We start from the raw sequence: 12,508 nt of genomic DNA on the forward strand, positions 1-12,508 counted from the left end.
CCGTGAAGCTGTTAAAAACGTTTTTAGCCGATGCATGTGTTTTTACAGGAATCAGGTGGCAGACTACAGAAATGCTGGCGTGTGATCACTGGGCGGTGTTATTTTTACTGTGTTTCCTCATTTAAAGTTGAGCAAGACCTTTTTTCTCTTTTTTTTAGCACTGCTTTTCTGTGCTTCTCTGTAGATCAGCGCGTCAGGGGGAGAAAAAGCGAGGGATTTGTGAGGACGGCAACTGCAGAGGGAAGGAAAGTGCAGCTGGGAATTTCTGCCTGAAGCTAGACAGACTGGAGATCAGTGGTGAAAAGTAAGTAAGGCGAAAGGGAAAAGAGAGAATGAGGGGAAAGCAAAAGAAGACAAAAGTTTGAAGCTTGGCTGATGTGAAGTATGGTGAAGAGAGGGAAGGCGAGGGGAAAAATAGATTTAAAGAGCTGAAGAAGTGAAAGATTCCAGAAAGGAGGAAGGATGAGAAGATGAGAGAGAAAAAAAAGGATGTTTTCTACACATCGTAGGTTCATCAGAGTGAAGACCCCAGAAGGACAGTTTCATTCAGCTCTTGTCTGATAAGCCTTCCAGCTTCAGAGGATTTCCTCTATCTGTCTGCCCTCCTTTGTTGTGTTCACATGTTTCAATCTGCAAAGCTGTGATTGGCTGTCCACATGCACACCTGCACACACAACGCTGACTAGAAGCACACAAATGCTCCTCCTCGGAGCAGCAGGTCCCTGGAAGCGAACTGTCAGGGACTGCCGCTGACACACGCTCGCTCTCAGCCTTCTCTTTAGCTGCTGCCAAAGGAGGAGGAGGAGGAGGAGGAGGAGGAGAAGTGAAGCTGGAAGGGAGCAGACTTAAGCAAAGACAGACTCGAGGAGCTGAGAGACTTGGACAAACCTGTCGGTGTGGGAGGCTGGAGGACACCTGCAAGTGATGCCTTTGCGGACTCTGCTTTAGCATCTTATAGTCAGCTTTTTTTTTTTTTTAATCCGATTCCCATTTTGCTTTTAAAGATGCGAAGAGATCGTTTCCTTGTGGCTGCAACCCTCACAGCTCTGTTCTCCGCTGATCTATATTTCATCCTCCTGCCAAAGCTGTGGACCTTCATGCAAACACCGGGACACTTTTGCTCATGCGGCTCCAAAAATTTCAGCCTTTCTGCACCTGAGGGTCTTGGCCCTCCACAGCTCTCCAACTGGACATTTACAACACCTCTGGATGATACAACTACATCCCAAATGGCTGATGGAAGCTCCAAGCTGGAGAAGCTGTTTGCTCATCCCCTTTATAACATTCAAATTCCACCGCTGGCGCCAGAAGAGAGCCTGCTGCAGGTCGAGCAGCTGAACGAATACTACATGAAGAAAGTGTCTCACTGGGAAAGGTCAGTTTCTGTTTAGTCGGGACGCTTTTGATCATATCTTCTGCAGAGCTTTGCAGTTTTTGCCTGTGTTGGGTGCTTTGTGAGCACGTGCTGAAACGTGCTGAAGGTCAGTGACACAACGGCCGATCCCCTTCAGGAACACAGGAACACAAATACAAGAATGCACTTTGTTCACGCACCCGCAGACAAGCTGTCTGTGGGATGTTTACACCAAACGAAACCGGGTTTAAGTCTCTCACAAACATGTCATTTTGAACCACTTTAAACTGCTTGAAATCTTAATCCTCAGAAGATTTACTCAGAAGCCTGCTCGGTATCCCAGCACACTCCCTAAGGATTGCAGATTCTGGGCTCTTATTGTGAAAAATAATGGTAAATGAACAATGAATTTGATGTCGTTGAGCTGTCAGATTTACAACCCATTGCAACAATTTAGTATTTTCCTATTGAATTCTATGTATTCAATCCTTTTGATTTTCTTGTTTTACTTTTCCAATTATCTATACGAAGCCCGTCGAGACGACTGTTGTTGTGAATTTGGGCTATACAAATAAAATTGAATTGAATTGAATTGCAACAGCATCTCCAGGAGGCAGCAGAAACCCCTGAGGGGGTTCCCCTGTTTAATCGACGCTCTGGTTTGCCCTTTTCCGGTCCCTTCAGGTTGCTCAGGGACAGAACAGGTCGACCGACCTGCAAAAAAACTTGCTTCCCCCTTCACTTCATTGCCTAAGTTTACTGTCCAGCCTGTGATGGGGTTTGTTTGGGTTAAAAATGAGCGTCCCACTCGGTGCGGTCAGCTTTGACCCTGAGCTGCCCCTCTCACCACAGGCTTATTTCTGCTGCTGCCAACCAATTTTTACAGAAAAGAAGCAGACAGAAAACTAAATAAAAGTGTAAAACAGAAGCCAAATAGTCTGTCCTTGCAGTGAAAATTGTCCTCATAAATCTTCACTGCAAACGACAGCTCTTCTGTTTGGGCACATGTTGCTAAATCCTCACTGACGCACAGATCTGTTAGTGAGGTTTCACACCTTCACTTGAGGAGTCTTAGATCATTAAGCTCACACAAAGTTCAGCGCAGGCTTAGATTTACTTGCACGTTGTAGAAAATCACGAATCAAGTTAAATCTCCACATCATTTTCAAATTATGGCTTCATTTTTCTGATGATGGAGGACACATATGAACAAGATTTATTCAAATCGTTGTGAATCATGAGCAGACGAAGAGATGCTGTTTGAAAAACAGTTTATTTGTGACATAGAAAAAATGCCACAAGCTCCCCGCTCCGCTCCATTCTGATGCATCCGTGTACGTCTTTGTTCTGTACGGCTGGATAACTCTGCTATTGCTCACCCTTTTTGTTACACCAGTAATGGTAGTTTGGTGGGTGTGATGGGCTGTAAGCCAGCAGGGGAGCACAAAAACATGGAGCTCTCAGTTATGGGTGATGGGAAGGGGGGTGCTCTGCGCCACAACTCAGTTCATTTTGATCTAAAAACCTTGTTTTTAGATCAAAATGAACTAAAATTGGGTACATAAAAATACAAACTTTTAATTAACTAACTATACTGTATTTAGACCAAGCAAAAAAGGTTCATTATTGGGCTGTATAGCATTCAATTTGAAGTAATTCTATCTTACAGTTAGCTTTATAAGCTTATTTGCACTTTTTGAATGCTTCTGTGGAACTTCCTGTTTCTATATTTTGATATCTTATTGTAAGATTTATTGCCAAGAAAAACTTACCTGCTGCATAGACAGATAATTTTACTATTTGCTAGTGATTTAATTTTTAAGATTATTGTTCTTTTCCAATTTTTATGTTACCTCTTTTTGCTGTGTAATGAACTCCTGCCTCTCAGCAGAAACTATGTCCTTAACACAGCTCTGATTTCTTTTCTTTTTTTTTCTAAAAATGGCATAGTTATAATTAAAAGACCACTGGGAATGCTTTGAAAATAGATGGAAAGATGACCAGAGTGAGACTTTTATGCAAAAATTGAAAAGCTAAAACTTTTATGAAACAGCAAGGAAAATAAATTCTTAATGGTCTGATTTAATCTAAGAAATGTAACTAACTTCGGGATAAAGCCATTTTCAAACAAAAATGGTGGCAAATATATTTTTATTTATGTGAATAAACGTGGTCTAAGCTGGTTTTAGTCTGTAAGTTCAGAGAAAAGGTGTGTGCTTTTTTTGTGTTTTGTTTACATGTTAAATGTAGCGAGTGGTTGTGTCAGCTTCTAATTCCCCTCTGTTTCTTTTTTTAATCCTTAGACATCTGAAACTCTACAAAGAGGTGGCAGTTTTATCGAACATCACTGTGAAGCTGCAGGAAATGACCTATGACCCCGACGCCAGTTGGCTCAACTTTCACCTGGGAATAAACCGCTATGCTCTTTACTCGCGCGATGACCCCGCTGTCCTCCAGCTTCTCAAGGACATGAGCAACTTGACAATAGTCAATGCAGGTGACACAAAACAATCTGGTTGCATAAAACTCACAACTATTTTGTTTGGGCAACTAATATATTTTCTGGCAGATTACACTCAGGATGAAAAAGCCCTGAAAGGAGCTTGCGACTGCACACAAGGTATAGTCCAAACGTCTTTTGTTGTCTTTGACTTACACTGTTTGGCTCTAAAAAGCCTCTTTGTTTCCTTTTCTTTTTCTTTTTTACTGCGCCACCAAAGACAGGCCCACAGCTGCTTTGGCGATAGTGCAGATTTTTTTTTTTTTCACTTGGCACCGGGATTCAGAATTCTTTTGTGTACAAGACTGTTGCTGCAGGGCACAAATGCCAAACGTTGGTTTAAGTTCAAAGGCACATTTCTCGATTAAACGCTTGATGTCTGCGTGTTCCAAAGGAGACGTCCGCACACCTGCTTCAAAAACAGCATGACAGCTCAGACTGCGAAAGTGACGGTCCATGACAGGAAATTTAAAAAAAAAAGATGTTTTCTTGTGGCTGCTTCATCGTTTTCATCTTGAAATTGGGACATTATTCAGAAAAAAGGGGGGAAATTTGCATTTTCTTTTATTGAATGTCTTTGTCCTGTTAGATTTTGCTCAACCACACACACATTGCTTACTGCCAAGAAGAAACAAAGTCCAAAAACAATCCATCCACTGCATTTCATTTCCCTTTCATTTTGGAGGACAGCTCACCAGCCGCTTGTGGCACTTTTTTATTCTTTTCCTAGAAATGTTTTGAATGCAAACACGACTTGATTGATAACTTTTTTAAGACGCAGAGTGTTTTATGGAAAGCAGCAGATGGAGAAGGTTGGGATTATTCCAGCTGTCTTCCACAGAAAAGACACGTTTGTTAGTATATTTCTTGCGCTTTGGTATAAAAAAATTGAAAAATATTGCATTAGTTTGTTTGGAAACATTTCCTAAATAATTTAAAGGAAGTGTGGTTTTAAAATTTTCGAAATAATTCAGAAAATGTTCTTTGCTTTTCTCTGTTTTAAGTGGTGAAACCCAGCGGGCATCACCTGAAGCTGGCTCTGAAACTGCGTAACTTTGCCAAAGCCATGTTCAAACCAATGAGGTGAGGACTAAATGGGTTCAACTGTGAAACAAGACAAAATGGATCTGATTACACAAAAACAGGTAGCAGGAAAATAGAAAAAAAAACACTAGAAGGTAGCTAAATCATTTTTACATATCAGGAAACCTTTTAATAAGATATAAAAATCTAGAAATAATGAGTTTTGTTCAATAAAGGGAGAATAAGTTAAAAAAAAACTATTAGATAGAATTACTTCCAATTGAATGTTCTAACCTTCAATAACAAGTATTTATTTGCTAATTCTAAGCAAATGGTTTGGATTTTTCGAGTTTTTTTAAACTTAATTGTAGTTTGTTTTGATATCAGTGACAAAAAACTGGTTTATTAAGTGGAAATGCCTCATTTTAAAGCAAAAATGAACAAAATGAGGAAACAATCTTAGTACAAGTTGGCCAATCTTAATAAATCCTCATAAATCCTGTAAAACTGACACTTTAAAACTTTTTTGTTTCTAAAATAATGACAATGAATTCCAAATGTTGAACTTTAAAATAAGACCTTTAAAATTAAACCAGTGCAAATTTAGTTTTTTGAGTCTTAAATGAAGTTTCTCTGTTGCCACTAGTTTGGAACAAAATGATTTAGATACATTTAAGCATAATTTTTCTTATTTTTCGATCCTAGCTTTCAATGGGACATACGATTCTTGACTGTTTTTAAGAAAACCATGTAAAGGTGTAGAGCAAAGTTAAGGTAAAATGACTTAAACCTGGTAAAATATCTTGAATGTCTAAAAACAAGGCTTTAAATCTTTGAAAAAATCAAACAGTTTGAAGTGAAGAATAACAAAGTAGAGCGTTTAATCTAAAAACAACAAAAATGCAGCTTAATAATATTGTAAAATCTGAAGACATGCAGGAAAATCCCAAACCAGTCAGGTGTCAAAAGGTTTGTTAAATGTAAATGTTCAATTGCAAAACAAGTGGAAGACTTGAGGAGTAAATGTATGAGGCCTGGCATCAGTGAGACCACACAACAGCGCAGTGATCTCAAGCAAAGGAGCAAATCTAGCGCGACAATAGCTGGTTCAAAACCACAAAATGAAGCAGATCTGAACACTTTGGATGTAATTTAGCCTAATACAAAATTAATAAATCTACAAACACACCCCTTTTTTAGGCTGTGTTTAAAGCAGCTGGTGTGACTGCATGATTTTAATGAATGCATATATGACACGCTCCATATTATTTAAAAGCAGCTAAATCATCTGTTTGGCAGTTGAAATTGCAGCATGTGTCTTGATGATTACATGCTGCAGGCTAATGTAACAGTCGTCTTCATCTGTGTTTGTGTCTCAGGCAGCAGAGAGATGAAGAGACGCCCGACGACTTCTTTTATTTTGTCGACTTCCAGAGACACAACGCTGAGATCGCAGCTTTTCACCTGGACAGGTGAGAAGGCTTTGATAACTACATGTTTGTTTTCTTTTTTCGGTCAATAAAGTCAGGTGAAAGTGCAGGGAACCTCAGTTAAAGGAGCATATTTGTCTTTGAATTATTCATTTATTTTAACAATTGTTGAAAATGTAAAACATTTAATGGTTTAAATACATTTAACTAGTGGAGCAAATAAGCAAACAGCAGGATTTTAGTGTTTCTAGGAAACAGCTGCAGACTAAAAGGTGGAGCAAAATGCAAGTCCACAACCTTCTTCTTAATTGCAGTCTTTTATTTTTTTTTAACATACAGCAAAAACTGAATCTTAAGAAAATAAAAGACCATTGTTTCAGGAAAATTTGTCTTGCACGAAAAATAATCTCATCAACAAAGTTTTTTGATAGCAAAATAATCTTAGTTCTTAGTTTATACAAATAAATCTTGGTAAGATCCTTTTTTTACCCTTTGGTAGATCTTTTTTTCATCTAAATAAATTGTGTAACCCTTGTGCTATCCTAGGCACTTTACCATTGGGAGTTGGGTCATCTAGACCCACTAGACAGTGCTCTGGACCTTTTTTCTTCAATGATTTGTGATCTTCACTGGTGTCCATGTTATCCATGGACACCAGTTATCCAGTTACCTTTGTCATGGTAGGGAGAACACGTCAATGCAAGGGGGGGGGTCATCTAAGATAGCACAAGGGATACACTTAAATCAATTTTGGACTTATTTGCAGAGCTGTTTTTAGCATGTCAGCACGCAGACGTTTGCATGCAGCTTAAAGCTGCTCCCATGTTTAGGTGACGGACGCCTCAAGAGAATTGTGGGATGTCAGTCGATCTGTTTTCAGCATGGGAGCCTTCTTGGGAATATTAGGAATGGGGATGGTTTCTTTTTTTATTTTTAGAAAAGACAGTTATTTGTTGTCGATGAAAAAAAAAAAGTTTCCACAGTGATTGCAACACCAAATAAAATCCAGGGTTTCCCAACTCACTACTAACCACGGTTTGAACTTAACACTCACTTTGAGTAAGTGCACTAAGCTGAGGTGAACTGATTCCCTCTGAAACACAGTCATCCAGGCTAGACGGTATCATTAAGAGGCCACACACAGTGAAGTCATCACTTCACCAGACGAGGCTGAAAACAGCAGGAGTGCCACGTCAGACACCGAAACAATTACTGCAGACGCTGCAACCTGCTGCTGAAAGGCAGATATCTTCATAATTATAGCGTGAGATTATTTGGCAGTTTCACATTTAGTTTTGTGTGTGTGTTAATGTGTCACACTGTGTTACCCTTTCACTGTTGTGACTGTCTTGGCTGCCAGGAGCTCTCATCATTATCACTTTCAATCAGGGCTGGTTGAACGCCGGCAGTTTTAGAAACAGCTTCACACCCGGATTGTCTGATTACCGTCAGCGTGGCTGAAATGTGGCCTTAAGGAAGACATAAACTCTTCACGGAGTCCGTGAGCACGGCCAGACAGAAAACACAGCAGGAATCTGTCAGGAAGTTGCATGCATGGTGATAATCAGCTTAATAGAAGAAGATAAAAATACAAATGACATAAAACTGTCATCATCTTAATGTTAGCAAGAACTGTTCTCCTCACACTGGAGGAAGTGGACTAAATATGTTGGCGAAGTTGTTAAGATGATTTATCTCATTTATAAAATGATCCTGCAGTTTAAGACAAGCTAATTATGAACTTTTATACCGGAAATCTTCCCTATATCAAACGTGAGTATTTCCAGATGATGACACATGTCGAGACCGTGTCTGATTGACAGTTTAGTTGACTGAATATTCAAAACTACTGTTTAGCGTCTTTTCTATGCGAAAAAAAGCAGCACTCTTGTTTTTTGAGGGGCTTCTCATGAAACTATTCCTCTTTATGAACACTGCAAGCATAAAAGCTCATGGTTTTAGAGGAATGTCTGTTTGGGTTTGTCAATTTAGCATTTTTTTTCTGCGTTTCTTTGGTAAAACAAGAAGAAATTGCTGGTTTTCAGTCATTATGTCTATAATTAGTCTGATTTTAATTACAAATAGTGTTGGAAGAACAATATTTTTCAGCTGACTCATGGCTAGAATCACTAATTGAGAAGCATCTCTGTGGAAATAGCAGGAACAAACTAAAACTCAAGAGAAATAAACAACAACAACAGCCTGATATAAATAGGATAAATAGCTAATTACAGTCTGAGAATTTCAGACATAACAGATTCTAAATGTCTTCTGAAAGAAACGTGTCAAATAAAACCTGTTGGAAATTTTAAAACTGTGATGAATCTCCATTAATGTCATTCAACTGTCTGTTAGAATTCTAGATTTTAGGAGGGTCCCACCAGTCGCCGGCAGAATAGTCAACGTCTCAGGAGAAGTTCTCCAAGTGACCCTCAATGATGACCTACGAGCGGTTTTCTTCACCTCACCAGGTACCAACTGCCTCACAAAGATGTCCACATCTGGCTCATTTGGTGCCTTCATCAACAAAAAATTAAACAACCGAATTGTCAGATTTATGGCTTAAACTTTGGTAAATAAAACCTGCACTTCTACTTTCTCCTTGATGATTATCTTTGATTTGATCTGAAAGTAACAAAAGATCCCAGTTTAAATTGATGCCTGGGTTCTTTTTAGAATACCTCTTTTTAAATTAAGCTCCACAAAGTACCTTTTTTAGTGAGCTGATAGCTTTTGTTGGGGTGTTATTTTAAAACACCAAGTACAAATGAATTTCCCAGATGCTGCTCTGTCGTAGTCGTGGTGCTAAATGCTGAACTGTGGATTAATTTGAGTCAGATGTGGTTTGATAAACACAACGGCATAAGACTGAGATGAGATTTTATCATCCCAGTTCTTACTAAAGGAGGAATTTTGGAAACCGTTTCACTCTGATGTATTAATGCAAAAGAAAGAAAACTCAGGGCACAAAGTCTAGAGTTTTTTTTATTATTTATTTATCTTTTATGTTAGATAATTTCCTTGTGGTTTGAATTTTGCAAACATTTTAAAAGCTTGAAAATCGAATCATTTCACATCAGTTTTGGAAGCAGCCCTGAGGTGTGGAACATGATCTCTATTAGACACAAACACAGTCCAGAAGTCTTTCTCACATAAAGCAAAGTTTTCTAATGATGATGAGCTACTTCAGTTTAATCTGCCTTTCAACATCTAATCTTCTCCCTGACTTGTGCGTCCTCAAACAGCAAACAACACGTGCTTCTTTGCAAAGTGCCTGTACGTTTGTAAGACCGAATATGCCGTGTGTGGGAACCCCGACCTGCTGGAGGGGTCGCTCGCCGCGTACCTGCCCGGCCTCAGCATCGCCCCCCGCCTCTCCATCCCCAACCCCTGGACGCGCTCCTACTCCTTCACTGGACGCCAGGAGTAAGAGGAGTCATTTATTTCAACATCTTTTTGACTGTTTAAATCAGGGGTGTCCAAAACTTTTGCAAAGAGGACCAGATTTGGTGAGGTGAACCAATCAGCCTGCATTCTTTAAACCCTTACAACATTAAATGCAAAACAAACTTTTTATATATTGGAAATTTTTTTGCAACAGATGGAACAGAACATCAGCTAAATAAACTACTTTAAATTTCATGTTTAAAGGCCTTGTACCATTTTTTTCCACTCAGCTTGGATGGCTCGTCTTTTAGTGCCACTTGATAATAAACTCCTTGACAACAGCCAGTCTATTAGCATATTGAGGCCTGTTCACGCAGCTACTACGTGCATCTTGCCCATATTGCACAGATGAAAGTTGGTCATACGTGAATACATGTGGAAAAAGTTAGAAAAGTTTGGGTTTTATGCAAAATTTACGCAGATGTATCACAAATAAACCACGTTAACACCACGCAAAGAACACGTAAACAGCGTAGAACATGATGTGTGCGTGATTATTGCGCTGTTTATATGCAATTAATTAGTGATTTGTGAGTCAATTATGTAAATTTAGTAGGTTATGTGTGTCGTATACGCGATATACATCGGTGGTGCATGCGTAAAAAGTCTGTTAGACATTCGTGGAACGGTCATGGAAAGCCACAAATTTGTGTATACATCTAACAGAAAGTCACGCACTATTGTGTTAGATTTGCGTAATAATTGCACATAAACTAGGTAAAATGTGTATAAACTGCATAATTCTCAACCAACCAAAAATTCTGAATGTCTCAAAACCGAATTCCAAGAAACCACATCGACGAATGACGAACACAAGAAACATTTATGAATATTGTATATCAAGCATGGATCACCTAAATCTCATCTGTGGAAAATGTGCAAGACATTCGTGGCAGCTTTTTTTAAGCTTTGTAGAAAAAAATAACAAAAGCGATATTATGAAATGAAATCTCGAGCCTCTCAAATTGTTTACGCCCGCCTTTCTGGAGCATGAAGACCAAAATCTTTCTTGTTTCCACGCTACTTTTTGGAAAACTCAGGTTTTAACAAATCTTACTAAATGCCACGGATCATAACTCATTCATATGTTGGATCTGAAGAGTTCTGAGTTTCGTCCAGTTGGTTTTAATATCAATAACAATAATAAAACTATTGATCCTTTCATTTGTAATGGTCATCCTAAATCCAAAGTCTTCTGTGCCCTTCTCACCGCCCCCATATAAAATGTTTTAGGTTCAAAAGCATAATTTAACCAATTGTAATCAATAAATTGTACACACCGTTTATTGAAAGTGCTTTGGGACGCATATTGATTTTATGACAGGAAATTTTAATGGACATGCCTGATCTTAAGTAAAAAAAAAAAAATGTTCAATTGCAATTTTCCAACGGTCATTGCAACAAAGCCCTTGCACAACATGATTGCTGAAATGAATCTTTCATTCCTCTGTCATCTTCCTGGTGTTTTTCTTCCAGGTGGGAAGTGAATCCATTCTTCTGCGACGCAATAAAGCAGCTGCATCCTTATAACTCAGGCAACCGGCTCCTCAACATTATCGACATGTCCATCTTTGACTTTCTGATTGGTATTTACTTCCGCTGTTTAATAACTTTTGATTAAAGCAGTTTGGTTGCAGTTTGGTTTTGTTTTTTGTCCTTCCAGGCAACATGGACAGACACCACTATGAAATTTTTACCAAATTTGGAGATGAAGGTTTTCTTCTCCACTTGGACAATGCCAGAGGGTGAGTCAGCTCTGGATTATTGTGGAATGATGCATTGCTGCTCCTCTTAAACACACAATTCCTCTATCGATCAGGTTTGGGAAGCACTCTAAGGATGAGATGTCCATCCTGGCTCCATTATCTCAGTGCTGCATGTGAGCTCTTCTGCTGCAGATTTAAAGTAAACCGATAAAAGCTTTCATTTTTACTCACTTGCCACCATTTTTTTTTTTTTCTTTTTCAGGATAAAACGCTCCACGCTGCTCAGACTGCAGCTCCTGGCCCAATCTGAGTTCAGGTTGAGTGATGTGATGATGGAGTCCCTCAAGACAGATCTGTTACGGCCGGTTCTGACCAAGCCACACCTCCTGGCTCTGGACCGCAGGTTGCAGAAGGTTCTCCGAACGGTCCAGCGCTGCGTCCGGAGGTTCGGGAAGGAGGAAGTGATCACCAGTGACTTTATTAAACCCACAGCTGAGACTCAGACTGTGACACAGAAAACAGAGCCCAGGTAACACAGGGCCAAACCAAAGCAGCGCGGCTCATTCTTAAGACTTCATGATGAAGTGCATCCTCGTTTTGAGCCTCGGAGGCTTTGATTTTTTTCTAAAACCTTAAATAAACAAATGCAACCTGACGAGGGAATTATATTGAAAGGTATTTCCAACGTGAACCACTTCACCATAAGGAAAGTAATGCATTTACATTGACTTGACCACAACTGTTAGCCTCAAAATTCACATGAGTTTCAATCTTTCTGAAATAAGCGGCAGAGAAGAGAACAGAAGTTCTGAAGAGATTTTGTTCTTTTTTTAAATAACAGAGGTGTGAGTGGAGGGGAAAAGTGCTGCCTATTAAGAAATCCTTGTCGTTTACTCCACCCTGTTTCCCAGACGTGTAATCTCCTGTTTCATCATAATTTAAACACTTTCCTGTCCTGTCAACTGCAGACAGGCTGAGACAATGGAAAAATTGGCAACATTTCACAATTTTTGCCCTTTATCTTGCAACTTTAGCAATTGTGGGTTGC

General features: G+C 39.3%; 1 protein-coding gene across 1 annotated transcript in view; it reads left to right on the forward strand.

The window, feature by feature from the left end:
* Positions 1 to 12,115, forward strand: part of LOC101172029 (cilia- and flagella-associated protein 337) — a 30,835-nt gene extending 18,720 nt beyond the window's left edge. The window contains exons 17-27 of the mRNA XM_023949092.2: positions 185 to 304; positions 3,658 to 3,851; positions 3,924 to 3,974; positions 4,859 to 4,937; positions 6,257 to 6,349; positions 8,663 to 8,778; positions 9,553 to 9,733; positions 11,231 to 11,340; positions 11,418 to 11,499; positions 11,574 to 11,633; positions 11,723 to 12,115. Coding sequence (XP_023804860.2) covers positions 185 to 304; positions 3,658 to 3,851; positions 3,924 to 3,974; positions 4,859 to 4,937; positions 6,257 to 6,349; positions 8,663 to 8,778; positions 9,553 to 9,733; positions 11,231 to 11,340; positions 11,418 to 11,499; positions 11,574 to 11,633; positions 11,723 to 11,993 — 1,357 coding nt within the window. The 3' untranslated portion in view covers positions 11,994 to 12,115. The remainder of the gene's footprint in view (positions 1 to 184; positions 305 to 3,657; positions 3,852 to 3,923; positions 3,975 to 4,858; positions 4,938 to 6,256; positions 6,350 to 8,662; positions 8,779 to 9,552; positions 9,734 to 11,230; positions 11,341 to 11,417; positions 11,500 to 11,573; positions 11,634 to 11,722) is intronic.
* Positions 12,116 to 12,508: the final 393 nt, after the last annotated feature.

This window comes from Oryzias latipes, chromosome 19, assembly GCF_053564925.1.
Source record: "Oryzias latipes strain Hd-rR chromosome 19, Olatipes_Hd-rR_3.1".
Classification (NCBI taxonomy): domain Eukaryota; kingdom Metazoa; phylum Chordata; class Actinopteri; order Beloniformes; family Adrianichthyidae; genus Oryzias; species Oryzias latipes.